The sequence below is a fragment of the Pseudorasbora parva genome, chromosome 12 (assembly GCF_024679245.1).
Source record: "Pseudorasbora parva isolate DD20220531a chromosome 12, ASM2467924v1, whole genome shotgun sequence".
NCBI lineage: Eukaryota > Metazoa > Chordata > Actinopteri > Cypriniformes > Gobionidae > Pseudorasbora > Pseudorasbora parva.
The window spans coordinates 24,237,515-24,255,021 of record NC_090183.1 but is presented as its reverse complement, the minus strand read 5'-3'; the positions used below and the strand labels follow the sequence as shown (position 1 = coordinate 24,255,021).

The window sequence follows — 17,507 nt, the reverse complement described above, 5'->3', positions numbered from 1 at the left end:
GAGTATTTGGTCTGAGTGACAGAGAAATCATAAAACCGCTGAGAATGGCCAGTGGGATCTGTTACCAACAAAAAGGCATTCGACAGAACAAGTGAAAGTAAAACCATAGAACGGTGCGAAATACATGCACTCTTAAATCATAACACTCTATTCCGACAACCCGGACTTGATGACTGTCATAATTTTGCCTGTTCCTTCTGTTTGTTTGTTTGGTTGCTGCCATATTGTTGTCTTTCCCTTTTTCTCTCGACATGCAACTATCTGTCAGGCTGTTGTGCCAGAGGGGAACAAATCATCACTCTTCTGAAGAGACTGAACCAACAAGCCCTGATCAATCACACAGACAGAGCTGCATGAGTCGGGTTAGAGGACGCATAGCTGATGTGCGGCACTGGTGTTTTTCGGGCTGAGAGATTGAGGCTGTCAGCACTTTCTTAATGCAAATCCCCCCGGCCTTTGCTCTCTGACAGCCAGATCTAGAAGACTCATGCTGGGAGGAACCGGGGAAATTCCGAACACAGGGGGCGAAACGTGATTGCCTGACAAAACAGGCAACACTGCCTCACTCTGTCAAGACAACGAGCGCCGAGGCACAGCTTATCGAGAACACGCCCTGCGAAGAGTCCCTGCAAAGAACATGTCCCGCTGTCTGTGTTAGACTAGATGCAGGCATGCTTACAGTCAAATATAGTGTTCAGTATTATTTCATCATATTACTGATGAATATGTTGGTTAAGGAAGCGTGTCTTTAATTTCCAAATCGGTGAAGCAGACAAGACGAAAATTGCCAATCATTATCATTAAACTGAAGAGTTAATGACTCAAACACATCATATAATCAGATACACTAGTCAGGGGTCAGTACCATTTCAACGCAATTGATCAAGTAAAGGCGTTTATGATGTTATGAAATATTTTCTATAAATTATGTTCTTTTAAACTTTTTATTCATCAAAGACTGCACACATTTTTACAATATTAATAATAACAAATATTGGTTACGCTTTATTTAAAGGTGTCGTAGAGTGTAATTAAGTACTGAATAATTTTAAGGAAACACATGCACTGAGGGTTAGTTGCATGCAGTTATGTTTACTAGAGTAATAACAGTAAGTAATACAAGTAAATGTAACATATGTAACAAGGACACTGTAAAATAAAGTGTTACCGAATATTGAGAACAAAATCAGCATATTAGAATGATTTCTGTAGGATCATGTGACACTGAAGACTGGAGTAATGGTGATGAATGGTGATTATGCCAGGCGTTTTTGAGTAAAATATACTGTGTAAATAATCTTCTCAAATAGAAATTGAGGAAAATATACTGAGTGAAAACGGTATAAAACACAAACTACATACAAATAGACAATATTCTGACTTTAGCGTGTTGTGATCTATGAGAGAGCGCTCTGCATGCATTTATTTTGGTTTATTTTCATGCACGCAAATACACACCCACATTCACGTTCATTTTTCAGAGAAACATGTGATTGGTGGTTCAAAAGACCAAACACTATGTTTATTGGTTGAGTTGATGACAGTTCCAATGAAGCTGGACACGGGGGGTGGGACCGTGGGACCGCGCAATAATTTCTGTTTGGCTCAGGGGAAAAACCCACATGCCGTTCTTTGACAAATCAATGCTGCAGATTTTGATGACGCATCCACTCTCACTACAGAGCCTTTGAATGATCAATGGCAAGAAATGTCACATCATATGTCATAAATCATATCATAAATCATATCATAAATGAGTTACATCATACAGATTGGATTAGCAGTTAAAAAGTTATCAAACATTTTATAATGATAGTTATTTTGAAGACGGCTGTCTCTGTCTTTAAGGGTTAAGGGATAGTTCACCCAAAAATGAAAATTCTTTCATCATTTACTCACCCTCAGGTTGTTTCAAACCTGAATGAATTTCATTCTTCATATGGGTAACCAAACAATTATTGGCCCCTTTGACTTTCCATACTATCATCAAATCATCAACTGTTTGGTTACCCATAATTATTCAAAATATCTTCTTTTGTGTTCAGCATAAGAAAGAAACTCATACAGGATTGGAACAACTAACAGGTGAGTAAATGATGGCATCATTTTCGTTTTTGGGGGAACTAACCTTTCACAGTCATGCCACAATACACATTAAGCATGTTCACCTGTCTGACATGTCAGCTTTAGCGTAATTTTGCCAGACTAACTATTTCCCCCGAAAAAAGGCAGATGGGGTCCATTTGGCACTTCTTGGTGACTAGAAATGTACACTTTACCTATAAACACACTGTTTAAACCATCAAAAATTAGCCAAGGGTGCTCTGGTATTCACTTCTTCATGAGCCATGACATAGCAGCTCTTTTGAAAGCCGTTTAAAACACCCCTCATAAATTCTCGGCCTTTCCTTCATCTTCATAGGGCAAACGGAACAGAGGATATAGACGCCTCGTGCAATGTCATGCCACGTTCACTCACTCTTGACCTGTTATTCCAAAATCCCAGGAGAGAGATGATGGGTTACAAGGATAACAGCGCTTACCTGCAGAGGCCACGCTGCTGAGGGTCAAAAACAGGATGACGGAGGGGTGCATATGTGCCGTTAGCCTCATGGCTGGAAGAAAACGCTTTCCTGAAGCCAGACGTGGCAGAAACAAGCAGCGGGGTGTCTTCTTAAATGGTCCCCACACACAATCTGTAAAACGAGAGAGAAAGATGTCAGTCGGTGACCGAGCAGCAGGGTTTTAGGGTCTTAATGTCACATCCTGTGGGCTTTGATTGGAAGAGACAGCAGGGCTCTGGTTGATGTGGCGGCGCTGTTTAATCGCAGCCCACTAATTAAGCCTTGTGTGAATGAGGAGAACAAGTGATGGGTCATCATCTAGCAACTTTAGCTGCGGTGAAGATGAAAAAATGCCAGTTTCAAAACACAGAGGGATTTAAATGAATAACAAGACGATAAAAGAAATGCTGAAGTGAAGATAACGGTGTGATTAGACACCTGGAGTTTGCAGTTAAGAGCATTAACAGACGACAGCTAATTACCACGACCACAACTGAACTCGAGAGACGAAGTGGCTAAACGGAGTTCACCGGAGGGTGTGCTAATGCCCACACATGCCACACCAATAGAGCTTAAATACAGCATGCATTATCCACATGGAGTTTCACTTACTCCACTACCTGAAAAAACGCCGCCGTTATAAACCTACCATCTACATCGTGACAGATATTGAGTCATCAAATAAAAACCTTTCAAACAAATCTACACTGGCATTTAAACATTTACGTCTGCGCAGAGAATGTCACATCAGACGCAGTCCGGTTAGATTAATTCCATTCTGACTAAATGAATAGTTTTGTTTTCCATGGACTGTCCCAAATCTGAAATAGAGGTTCAGGGTTTTTGCAGTAAATAATCATGATTTTAGGATCAAATCAAGTCTTTCTGAAGGCAAACATCAGCAAAAACTTATCTTTAAAGAAATTTTAGGAAGAAAATATATTGACACTATGCCAATGAGACGGGCTGCTGTAATTGCTGCAAAAAAATGTACATACCAAATATTACATTTAAAAGTGGATAAAAAGAGCATGACTCACTTCAGTCACTATTTGATGGTCAGCGCATCCATCTGCATGTTTCATGAACATTAGGCATTCAATATTATCAGATCCGTCAGGTGTTCTAATAATTTTGGCCACCACTTAATGTCACAATATTAGATTCTTGTGTCACGATATATTGCAATAAAAGAATACAACAATATGTATCGTGGATAGTGACAACATATATTGTGTATAGTTCACCCAAAATGAAAATTACTTTGCAAAAAAAAAGTTTACACTGTCAGTATTACATTAAACTACTATAATGTTGAATATAATAAATAATAATGCAATGTGAAACTATTTTTGGGTCCTGGTAATGCCAACTGTTTTTTTGTTTTTGTTTTTTTTTTTACCAGTAAAAAGTGTTATTTTAAATAGAACTAGTCAGTGACAGAGTGCAAGAATATACATCTAAAATAATTCTTTATTTTCAGAACTTTCAGCTTCAGAATAATGAAAAACATTTATTCTGGGGTCACCATTATTTGCCATTTACATTACATTTACATTTAATCATTTAGCAGACGCTTTTATCCAAAGCGACTTACAAAAAAGGGGAGAGTAATAGAAGCAACGGAACAGACAAGGCCAAAAACCTGTAAGAGCTGTAAGAAATCTCAATTAATTAGCACAATACACAATTTTTTTTTTTTTTTTTTTTAAAGACAGACATCTACAACAAAAACTCACGTCCGCACAGTGCCGAACACTGGATTTTGATAGCTAAGATAGCTACAACCCATTTGGACTAAGGCTGTTGCCCCAGCTGTTGTCGTTAATGCAGATTCAGTGGCCCAATGGGTTGGTTTTGTATTCTAGCTAAACGCGCAGCAATAGCCATCTACAACAAAAACTCACGTACGCAATATACAGAACACTGGATTCTGATAGTTATGATAACTATGTAACATACCCGCCTGAAGGCACAAATCCGGATGAGAGACGTAGATATGATCCAGGAGTGTGCGCTTTTGGTCGTTTGCTGTGGTGATCAGTAAGTGCTATTCTGTATTGGTCAAGTGCAAATGGAAAAGATGTGTCTTAAGATGTTTTTTAAGAATGGCTACAGACTCGGCAGCACGAATTGAGATCGGCAGGTCATTCCACCAGGTAGGAACGGTCCAGGAAAATGTCCGTGAGAGCGATTTCATGCCTCTTTGGGATGGAACCACGAGGCGCCGCTCGTCCGCAGAACGCAAGCTTCTGGAGGGTGTGTAAGTCTGAGCAAGGGAATTTAGGTATATTGGTGCCGAGCCAGAGGTTGTTTTGTAGGCGATAACTAGTGCCTTGAATTTGATGCGAGCAGCCATTGGCAACCAGTGCAGTTTGATGAAGAGAGGCGTAACATGCGCTCTCTTCGGCTCATTAAAGACCACTTTCGCCGCTGCATTCTGGATCAGCTGCAAGGGTTTGATAGTGCATGCTGGAAGCCCAGCCAGAAGAGCATTACAATAATCCAGTCTGGAGAGAACAAGAGCTTGAACCAGGAGTTGTGCAGCCTGTTCTGATAGGAAGGGTCTAATCTTTCTAATGTTGTATAAAGCAAATCTGCAGGACCGGGCTGTTGCAGTAATGTGGTCAGTGAAGTTTAACTGGTCATCAATCACAACTCCAAGGTTTCTTGCTGTCCTTGATGGAGTTATGGTCGATGAACCAAGCTGAATGGAGAAATTTTGATGAAGTGCTGGGTTGGTTGAGAAAACAAGTAATTCTGTCTTTGCAAGATTGAGTTTAAGATGATGCTCTTTCATCCAGTCAGAAATGTCTGTCAGACAGGCAGCGATACGAACACTGACTGTAGGATCATCTGGTTGAAATGAGAAGTAGAGTTGAGTGTCATCCGCATAGCAGTGATAGGAGAAGCCGTGTTTCTGAATGACGGAACCTAATGATGACATGTAGATGGAGAAGAGAAGTGGTCCAAGGACTGAGCCCTGGGGAACCCCAGTAGCTAGATTATAAGACTTAGACACTTCACCTCTCCATGACACCCTGTAGGAAGTGCCAAGTTAAAAACAAGTTAAAGCTGTAACTGATGTTTACAGTGTAATTTTTTAACAGACAGGTTAAAACGACGGTTGTTTTCTTAAGTTACAGCTTGTTAGTTCTAGCACACCGTCCCCTTTAAATAAAGTAGAGCCATCGAAATGTTATATGAACGAATGGTCACATTTATGTTAATTCATTATTAAAAGAGAGACAGAGAAGAGAGAGAGAGAGAGAGAGAGAGAGAGAGAGAGAGAGAGAGAGAGAGAGAGAGAGTTCATATCTCTAAGAATTTATACTTCAGAGCACCGCAAGAATTTGCCGCACAACTCGCCAGTTTTGACATGGCTGCATCTCCTGTTTTTTTTCATCAGCTCATAAAGATTACCTATAATGAATTTAGCAGATTTCTGAGGAATTACGTCACCATGCCACACAGTGTGCGTAGAGACGCATACACCAGGCCAATAATACTTCATTAACCTGACCAAACAACATCACAGGTTTGTCACGCTAGTTTACTGAAGCATTTCACTAATGGCTTTAACAGTTACATTCAGAGCAACCATCCAACCGTGCAGCAACGGGTTAGGCACAGTCCCTGAACCCAACCTATGCTACTCCAGTGCATTATGGGGAATCAATGTGTCAAATTTACACATTGATGCAGATGCAGAGTGGCACAGGTGGATTAAAACCTCAAATGTCACTCAGAACATCAATAGTTAAAAACAGCCACATACAACTCCGGTGGGCATCCCCAAGAGAAGAGTAATGAAAGCCACAGCTTCATCAGTATCTGAAACTGTCACTATCTCACTCTCTCTGCTTCCTTCCTTCGCCAATCTTTCTGCCTTTTGCTTATTCTCTCTTAGTAAGGTGAGGAGCGCTCTCTTTCTCTCTCTCTCTCTCTCTCTCTCTCTCTCTCTCTCTCTCTCTCTCTCTCTCTCTCTTTCTCTCTCTTTCTCTCTCTCTCTCTCTCTCTCTCTCTCTCTCTCTCTCAGCAAACAGCTGCAGGAACAAAGAGCCATTCACACACGGGCAGCTGCTGAGGCTGGGAAGTCATTTTGGAGGATCTCAACAAATATTGCACTTCCAGCACAGGGGCCCCAAGCCAGTGCCCTCTGCTTTTGATTTGATGCCCCCATCTCTTGCATTTCTCACACTAAGGACAGGGGCATTTTGGATTCCTGAGATCAAAGAGAGCATTATCAAGGGCGAAACTAAGTAATATAAAAACTAATTTAAATAAATAAATAAACAAATAAACAAATAAATAAATAAATATTTTTTTCTGCAGGCCTGGTTGGGGCTAGCCTGACGTGGTCATACTCAATTCTAGTCTGAAACTGCTCCATTGGGCTGTGATTATGAGGCGTGTTTCAACTGAACCAGGAAAGACCTCAATTGGATAGACCTACAACCAATCAGAGCAACGAAGCGATGCATTGTCAAATGTCAACAGACAGAGCTCAACTAATGTGTACCACAACATTTTTCCGTGGTTGTTTTATATGTCCAAGGGTTGAAGCGACTATTATGTGATATATAGACCCATGAGTGAGAATTTTAGCAGGCAACATTGTCAAAATAACACACATTTTACCCCCCAAACACCATTTTTTTCCCCGGAGAACCCCCGAGAAGCTATTGTTTAGGGCTAGTAGTTGGCGGATTTTGTTGTAAAAACTTGGCAACCCTGTCTGCACACGCTTGAATAAACGATCTTAGCAGGTTTTGAAAAAAAATAAAAGAATTTATTGATACACAGAGTACTTACCCAACATGATCATCATTTTTGAATGCATATACAAACAAGCTCTCCGTTTAGGATTCGAGTAAATATAATCCAAGCCCCTTTGATGACGTGCATGATTACGTTCCTGTTTATCATCTGTCCGTCATCGTCTAAAGCCCGCCCTGATGATTTCATTGGTCTGAACAGTTTCTGTTCGGGGATAATTACTCCTCTATGGAGCGATGCCAGACCGAATTGCCCGACCTAAAAATGTTGTGGGTGGGGCTGAGTTCGGCTGGCATCCATTTTTTCTCTCCAAATGTTAATATAAAGTCGCTTTTGATTTGCGTGCTATAAAGTTGTAATTGCATTAATTAATCAAAAAAGTATTTTTCCCTCAGAATTTGACTGTACTCGCAATTCTGACATTATATCGCACGATTCAGACTTTACAACTCACAATTGCGAGTCTCACAATTCTAAAGGAAAAAAGTCATTGCGAGTTATAAAGTCAGAATTGTGAACTGCAAAGCCAGAATTGTGAATCTCAATTAACTCGCAATTTCGAGTTTATATCTAGTTGCTTGGGACATAACATAACAAACATAACATAAACATATCATAAACAAACATAACAAACATAGCATTAACATAAACATTACATAAACATAGCCTAAACATGGCCTAACATAACATAACATATAACATATAACATATAACATTATAACATAACATAACATATAACATATAACATATAACATATAACATTATAACATAACATAACATAACATAACATAACATAACATAACATAACATAACATAAAACATATAACCATAAAACATAATATTAATAACATAAAATAAAAATAAACAAATAAATAAATGTGCTTAACGGGGGTGGGGTTCTCCAGGCCTGGTAAGGGCAAAACAAAATACTAAACTAAACTTGTAAAATGAAAGTTCTAAGCATTTCTGTCAACCAAAAGCAGATAATTGAAGAAGCAAACTAAAACGTGGGCAGATCGCCTCGATATAACTTGATGTTGGTTTTGATTAGATATAAAATAAATGTTTGTTTCAGTTTAGAGACTGATCACCTCGTATGACTCCAGTCTGAAAGATCTCTTTTCCCCTTTTTCTCGGCAAAAAGATATAGTACAATAACATTCAGAAACAGTCTGGAAAAGTCATTAGCAAATTCAAGGCAGCAGACCCCAGACTGAACATAATAAGTAGCTACTCCACACTATTACTGTGTAGGTGGAGTGTCGAACACCATATGGTTTAATACGCAGCCTCAGTCTGAACTCAAAGAGTCACTTCACTCTGGAGAAAGAAGCGTGCCTTAAAACTATAAAATCATCCATATTCAGTTTAAAATGAGAAACTGACTTAATGAAAAATACAGATCATTCACAATCAAAGAATTAGTTGATCACATTCTGTTTCTTGTGTAAAGTATAAAATCAAGGGTTTGAAAATGTGAAAATAAGCGCAACTTGGCAATCTGTTGCCATGCCAATCTATCCAAAATGTAAAAAAACTGTGCTTAAAGAGTATTACAAAGCACATTAAATGGTTTGAGGAACACCATTTTCTTTCCTTTGTCAATGTATTTCCGTCTTTATTTCCGTATTTCTGCTAACATCTTTCCATTTGAAATAGTATTACTCTCTCGTTTAGCACGTTTTTTTTACTATTACAGTTCTCATGATTAACTAATCACGAAAAGCGTTGTATTAAATTTAGATCTATGGCATTATATTTAGTTTTATGGCATTTTATTCAGATCGTGGAATAAAAAGTTGCAGAGATGAACATTGTAGCCGATCAACGACACATGTTGCACATTTAAGCAAACAGTGATCTCGTCATTGCAAGTTTCTGTCCACTAACGAATGCTTTCATCTTCACTAACAGTGCAAACGTGATATAGTTAAGAGATTCGTTGAATAAAACAGGAGTCACTGATAAACTCTCTGTTTGATTGACAGCTGCAGCAAGCGCTGCTCCAACGATTGCAAAGGGAGCTTTCTTTGATCGCTTTCTTTATAGAATTTAATCACCGTTAAATAACAGATTATTTTTATTCTACTAGATAAACAAACCAAGATGACGTTTAGTCACTGGTTTGATTTACTGACCAACAAAGAACATCTAACTGTACATAAATCACATTTCAGATCAGGCATTAGAATGAACACAGTGACTTACATGTTGCTTTACTGTCAAGCCCAGGCACTGCACAATATTTTGTAATCCTCAACTGCATGTTTATTGCTTGTTAGCTCGATCTGCACACAGAAAAATAGGGTGAAAAAATTTTACCTTTAGGGGTATAACAGCTTGTCGCTGGGGCAGTAGCAGTACCCTTAAAAGAACAACGTTGTACCATTTTTATCACAAAAAGGTTCTTAGTAGTACCTTAAGGTACGCATTTGTACTCAAAGGTACTAATATGCACCTTTTAGGAGTAAAACAGGTACAAATATGTCCTTTTACTGGTACTGCCGCTGGTACTGCCCCAGCGACAAGCTAAAGGTACAATTTTGACACCCTATTTTTCTGTGTGGGCCTATGTCACACGTGCGAATCGGTGTGCGGGGCTAAACAGGCAGTGATGAAGTAGGCGTTGATCTTCTTCTGCAGAGGATGTCACAGCCTGGCACATTCTAAAATCAAGTGTTTGTTGGGCCTGGTGTCAATTAAGCTTTTCTTTGACTAACAAGGAGGTTTTCAGCTCTGAAACTCACAGGATATTCTTAAATCACAATGAACTATTATTTATCAAAGGCTGGATGAAAAGTAGATTTCTCAATTCATAACCCCTTTAATTCCAAACTCCTAACACTCTCAGGAAAAAAGGTAAAAAACTGTCACTGGGGCAGTACCTTTTCAAAAGGTACACTTTTGTACTTAAAGGGTGCATATTGGTACCTTAAAGGTACATATGAAGAGTTCAGATGCAAAAGCCTCTAAAAGCCACTTTGATCAAAAATAAGATGATACTGACTGAATGCTCTCTGCATGTTTATAAAATACCTTAACGTTAAACCCACTAAATCCCAGCCGTAGCACATTCTGCCTGACAAAAAATGCTTATTTTAAAGAAAACCGTCAGACAGACTTAGAGGCTTTTGCATCTGAAGCCTTCATATCAGTACCTAAAATGAACAAAAGTGTACCTTTTGAAAAGGTACAACTCCAGTGACATTTTTTGTGCCTTTTTTTTCAGAGGGTGTATGAGAACTTGCCATAGTTTAAAACATGATATTAAGTGGGAAACTCTGATTCTATAATCTTAAAAATATGGCTTTCAAAATGGGGTTCACAGCAAAGCCAGAGAAAAAACATTCTGGGTTTCCCAAATAACCTTTCATTTAACAGTTCTTAAAGGGTACATGACACACACAGTTTCTGCCAAACTCATGTTAATCTCAAGAACCTTATAGAGTAGTATTGCATCCTTCATATCTCTGAAGAGTCTTTAGTTTTATCATATTCATATAAGACAGGTACGCTGTATGCCTTAAGATTCTTTTAGAAAACAGCTGAGCTCATGAAGGCATGCAGTGGGCGGAGCTAAAGAGTCACACACTGTAAAAAATTATATGTTCAATAAGTTATGACAACATATGTTTTTACATTGTTTTAACTCATCAAAATAAGTTAAGCAATATAAAACTTGTTTTTATTAGTTATACAAGATGTAACTCAATTTTTAAAGTCAGTTTAACATAATTTAAGTTGAAATAACTTAAACATCCAAGTCGATTGTACTGCAAAAGTTCAAAATTTGCCTTTTTTTTACAGTGCAAGTGTGCACACAATATATCACGACATTATCCCTGGATAACTTTTGATTCACTATACGTTTGTGTTATTTACAATATACCCACTAACGCACTGATTGGCAACACAACACAAACATTTGATACATTTTCACTCCCCGCCTGTGCATGACCGGGCACAAACAAACACACTTGCAGAACTCCATTGCTGCTCTGGAAAAATAAACTGCATCCACTGGTTCCTTAACACTGGGTTATTTGGGAGGCTAAAAAAGGTTACATTTCCCTCAAAACCAGAACCGCACTTTTTTTAGTGACATTGTTGGTTTCATGGTCTAAAAGCAAAATGACAGCGGTGCCGACGGTTCCAACAACTCGAACGAAGCTCTATGATGTGCCCGATCTTGCTCTCACTCTGGTTGATGTGCGCATGCGCTCATCCAGGAGAAGTGCCCATACAAGGAATTCCGCCCTTTATGACGTCATACGGGGCCATACTCGAAAAAAAACTTTCTGAAACGTATTCGAATCCTGAGGGGGTGTATTTCCCCTTCTCCACTGGCTTCCTGTGTCGTTCAGGATCGAGTACAAGATCTCTCTCCTTACGCACCAGTGCATCCATGGTGATGCTCCCTCCTATCTCAAAAAACTCCTTACCACACAAACAGCCACTCGTAACCTCCGCTCTATTTCTCGGTTTCGTCTTAAAACTCCCTCGACCAATCTCCGTACTATGGGAGATCGGGCCTTCTGCTCTGCAGCCCCCAGTCTGTGGAATGCTCTCCCTGACCACCTGCGGACTCCACAGACTATAGATGCTTTTAAGCGTGGTCTTGAAACCCACCTTTTTAGCAGAGCTTTTAATTGACTTGTTACTTCTTTATTTTTTTTCAGTTTTATTTATTTTATTTTATTCATTTACATATTTATTTATTGTTGTTGATTGTTTTTAATTCTGTAGCACTTTGAGATTTTGTTTAATATAAAGTGCATTATAAATAAAATGTATTATTATTATTATTATTATTATTATTATTATTATTATTATTATTATTATTTGGCACAGAAATACTTCGTCATACAGCCAACTCATTTCTTTTGACATTTTGGTCATGTTTAGCATGATAATCCAACTAAATAATAGCCTGACAAGCCAGACCCACATCAAGATGTTTGGTCTGGAAACTCACCATTGACAGGGCTCAATCCGAGGGGTGGGATAAACGAGTGTCTTTCAAACTCCCTCTGCACGCGATAGGATAGCGCTACAACCAACCAGAGCAACGAAGGTGAAGCGGAACTCGTTGACAGATTAAACAGTCGCTGTATCCGGTTGGCAAAACTCCGAACACATCTTCCCTTTTGTAATAATGACTTCGCTGCCGTTCTTTGTTCTTTTCTCAGAGAAAAGCTTAACTCCAAGTCTTCCAGAGTCGCGATCAAAGCCAATTTGAAAGACTGTCGTTCGTCAGTTTCTGTGTTTGCTAGAAGCACGCAAACGCAACTCGGCCATCATTATGTTAAGCCCCGCCCATCAACTCTACACACAATGTGATTGGCCTGACCAGAGTTTGGCTTTTACAGCTTAGAAGTGTATTGAGAGTTGCTAGACAATACTTGCGGCAGATTAGATTTGCTGCCGCTAGAGTGCGTCTAGATTTCTAGGCTAGCTAAATAAGTCAGAATGCAAGAAAGAGTATTAGGGTGCGTTTACACTTGTAGTTCGGTTAGTTTGGTTTGGACCAAAAAACATATAGTCCTGGTCCGCTTAGCGTTCACACTGCCATTTTTAACAGCGAACCTAAAGTTACCAAACCAAAGGCACAGGGAGACGGTCACAATCTGATTGGTCGGCTTTTACGATGTAGAAGCTTGCTTACCGAACATTCAAATCAATGCTGTGTGCTGGATTAAACGCGATCATTTTATGCATGTACATGGCATTATTTTTACCAGCTGAGAACTCACGAAGAGCTCATAAAATGTTCAAAACATTCAAAACAGCACCAGGATTTCCTCTGTTGCATGCAGAAATTAAGATCTGCTGTAAAAGAGACGACAGTTCCGTCGTCTGTACCAACTAATGGGCAACACAGGTCCTTTGATGAGAAGAACCAGGTATGCATCTTGTGCATTTTTTTAGCATTTTTGAAACATGCTTGGACCAAATATTGATGAGGCACTTACCTCCTCCTTGCTCCACATTTGCCCTCTTAACGTTAACGTTACTAATTTGATACACCGATCTTTCCGCGTCGTCAAATCAGCTGACTTGTAGCGTCGCATCTTGTGACATTACCTCCTGTGTTTGGTTCGTTTACATGTCTTTGGTCCGTGTTGCGTTCATATATCAATCGAACCGCACCAGAGTTTGTTTGGAAGTGGACCAAGACACATCTTTTTAGCGGTCTCGGTCCGCTTGTTTGGTGTGCACCAGGGTTCGGATGGCAGCGTTCACATATGTTCAAATGATCCGCACTAACCGAGCAATCGCACCAGGGTTCGTTTTAATCGAACCAAACGTGACAAGTGTGAACGCACCCTCAGTTACACCTCTCCAAACAAGGTGAGTTATTAATATTCATGATCCATTTTCTTCAAGGGAAATACTTATAATTGTAATTGCCAATGTTTAGAAGTGCTACACAGAAAACTTCAAAGCTAACAGAGATGGACCTAAAGTCCATCATGAGATCTAAAAGTTTCATGAGGTCTTTACAGTATGCTTGACCATGTCCTTCTGAAAACCATCTCAGCATGAGAGGATAGACCAGAATACATCATGAACTCTAGAGAATAACACACCACAACTATTTCCAGCCATGTATAAATAAAACATAACTCACTCCAGCCTACATTGTTCAAGCCAAAAAACATGGCATGAGTTTCTCTGAAAATGTGGGTACCTACAGAGCGCATCATCTAGGACCACTTTGGTAGTGGAGGCCTCCCGAAAGCCATGATGATGTCCAACATGGGCCTCTTGTCTGCTAATGAATCTTATTTGGATTGAGTCTTTCAGCCTAAACAGAATGTGGTTTCCCGTTTGCGTAAGTCAATGGTGACGGGAGCCTCTTTGACATGTTTATAATGGAAGATGTGCTCGTCGGCCCAAATGGATCCTTTCTGTGTTGGCCGCGAGCATAGCCACGTGTCAAACAGTGAGACACTGGGGACATGAAGTGGCCAGCTGCACTCAAACAAAACCACAACCTCCAACAACGACACAAATTGATCAATCTACTCGACTCACTGGGCCAATTGCACATCTTTAGCACTGGACACGTTCATTCACACAACATGCACACAAACACACACTAAATCACACCTCAGGGCTGCCGCTAAGACCACAGAGCACACACACACACACACTTATGGAACATCTGCACAACTGCGTATACGTGACCTCTATTTGTGAGTCACATCAGAGCACGCAAAGTAACACACTTGCATCAACATGCCATTTTTACTCATTCGCCAGTTATGAATCACCCGCACTACTCACAGAACGGCAATATGACAAAGACAGAAAAAAGGATGAAAGTTAATGAAACTCATTACAATACATAATCTTGTGTTAATCTACTAAGCTATGTTCAGCGAATTTGGTTCCCTCCAAAAAGCACTTAACTTTCTTTGTCTCCCTCTATCTTTGAGAATAGAAAGTAATAAGTTGGGAGTGAGTGATTGCTAACCCTGAGGACCTGAATCAACATGTCACATGATCTTGAATCAGATAACACTCAGAGGTCTGTAATGAAACCACCTTCACTCTAACACCTTATCTCCACTATAAAAATCATGTCTTAAAGTACATTCAAGAACTATGATCAGCCTCTCCCATGGAATCCACTGCCCAGAAACCCTTGTTTTCTCACGTAAGAAACTTGCAGGGATGCCTGCAAAAGCCTGACCGGGACTCAGAACAAATCCCCCTGAGGAGATCAGCCACGCACCACTAATGAAAGTGACTTACAGGAAATGTTCTCAAATGAAGATATTACTTAAATGTGTAACTAGTAAACATGAATCAATTCTGGATTAGGTCATAGAATATTATATTAAGACACTTTGCAAAACTGATAAGGTGAAAACTGTCTCTTTGGTAACCAAACACTGAAGCATAGCAACAAGGATGTCCATTGCTTCATGGTTAGATGTGTAATATAACAGCAAAGCTCTATTGATATATTGAATACTTTCTAGGGACATAAAAGGTAAAAAGATAAGAAAATATATAGAAATAAACATACAAAAAATACCTCTGACAGTCACAGTCCAGTAAGAAAGAAATTAGATTCAAATTCTGCTGTAAAACAGCTCTACAAGAGACATTTATAGTGCCAAAATATTGTAGAATTTGACTTGTTGCACAGCATTAGATGCCAACACCAAAACGTAAGGGAAGCCTTCCTATTAAAAGTTGACATACAAACTATAAATACATTTGGTGAATTGTATTATTTGCATTGTTTTATGTGCATTTTATCTGTTGTCTGCAACTGAAACCCAATTTGAAAACATTTTAGGGTCCGCCGCTGTGAATCACAAGTCTAGAATTAACATGTAAGAACTTCTCAGCTGTTAATTTTGCTGATGCCCACAACCGAATTATGGCACAAGACATCATGTTTATGAGTATTTCCTGTTTATAAATTAAGTTCAGTGAGAGAAATCCCAGGAAAGTAGGCTATACCTTAAAGTCGTGTGATGTTTTACATAATAATACTCCCAATTGTTCAATACACTTACATGCCTGCTTGAGAATTTCACAATACATGCAACTAGTAAATGGAAGAGGCTTTTGTCTTTACATGCACTGAAAGAGATTCGTGCCATGACTGTACCTCCGGTGTTATGTGAACTAAGTTACATTAATTTGATTAAAAGAAATTCCTGTGCAGGGCAGTCCACTCATCCTTAAAAAGAGTTGCGTCTGAAAAAAATAAGTAGATCGATGTTGGACAAGGACAACACATTGTAGTTCAGCTGTCAGATGTCACAACAAGCACCTCAAGTTGCACAGCTCATCCAGACCACATCACAACATCTGCACGCACAGACCGTGCAGACTTCAAATAAAAACCTTGTTAAAAACATTTTACAATCACTTATTCAATTCAAATGAGCTTTAAACCTTTGCGTGAACTTGAAGAACGTTGCTTAGTAGACAACAACTTCATAGAATATAGCCTAAAGGAAGAGTTCTGGTTTTGTCTCGTCGCGAGACATGCTGCTGTGAACCGCGCGTGCATGCGCGTCTATCAAATGAGCATGCGACTGTAAACACGCTATAAAACAACCATTTTAACAAGGACACTAAACCGGTCTGACAGCGATCCTTATACAATGTTTACGTCAAAACTAAAACAACGATAGAAACAACGTGACATACCAGCGAATCTTCAGTAATGCTGATGAAAACTTTCTTGGGAGTTCACGGTAGCGTTTCCTTCGGTTGATATAGTAAACAACCTGCGTAAAATCTTCTGTCAGTGTAGTAATCAATCGTGCGACAAACGCCACGATTTTCGGGATGACAAAGCCTGTGACAGATCTCAAAAAGTTTTAAATACCTCTCCCGCTTTCTGTGGGTCCGTGTGTGTTTCAGTGGGAGGGGCCAGAAGGAGGAGGCTGCGATTCACATCTATCAAGACAAATGAGAGGATGAAGTGGGCTTGAAAACCCATCAACTTCCGCAGCCATGACACGTGAGTTTACTTATACAAAAAATATATAATAATAATAATAATAATAATAATAATAATAATAATAATAATAATAATAATAATAATAATAGGCCTTATTATTATTATTATTATTATTATTATTATTATTATTATTATTATTATTATTATTATTATTATTATTATTAGTTGTTGTTGTTGTTGTTGTTGCTGTTGTTGTTGTTGTTGTTGTTGTTGTTGCAGAATTTTAAAAGATAAATGGCATTTGTATATTTTTCTGTTATAACTGACAATATAATAATAATAAAAAATACGTATTATTGTTATTATATATTACATTATGAAATTATAGGGTATATATTGACCGATTTGTATTATTATTATTATTATTATTATTATTATTATTATTATTATTATTATTATTATTATTATTATTATTATTGCAGGATTTTAAAATATCACTGGAATTTGTAAATTTTTATGTTAGAACTAATAAAAATAATAATAATAATAATAATAATAAAATAGATTTTATAAATAAACGGATAATAATTTTTTTACTGATAATAATAACAATAATAATAATAATAATAATAATAATAATAATAATAATAATAATAATAATAATAATAATAATAATAATTATAATAATTATAATAATAATAAAATATCATTATTTAGTATTATTGTTG

The 17,507-nt window shown here is 38.4% G+C and overlaps 1 protein-coding gene across 1 annotated transcript in view; it reads right to left on the bottom strand.

Moving 5' to 3' along the window:
• The window catches only part of tgfbr3 (transforming growth factor, beta receptor III), a 139,289-nt gene extending 122,546 nt beyond the window's left edge, over positions 1-16,743 (bottom strand). The window contains exons 1-2 of the mRNA XM_067459552.1: positions 16,524-16,743; positions 2,544-2,696 (exon numbers count right to left, since the gene is read on the bottom strand). Coding sequence (XP_067315653.1) covers positions 2,544-2,613 — 70 coding nt within the window. The 5' untranslated portion in view covers positions 2,614-2,696; positions 16,524-16,743. The remainder of the gene's footprint in view (positions 1-2,543; positions 2,697-16,523) is intronic.
• Positions 16,744-17,507: the final 764 nt, after the last annotated feature.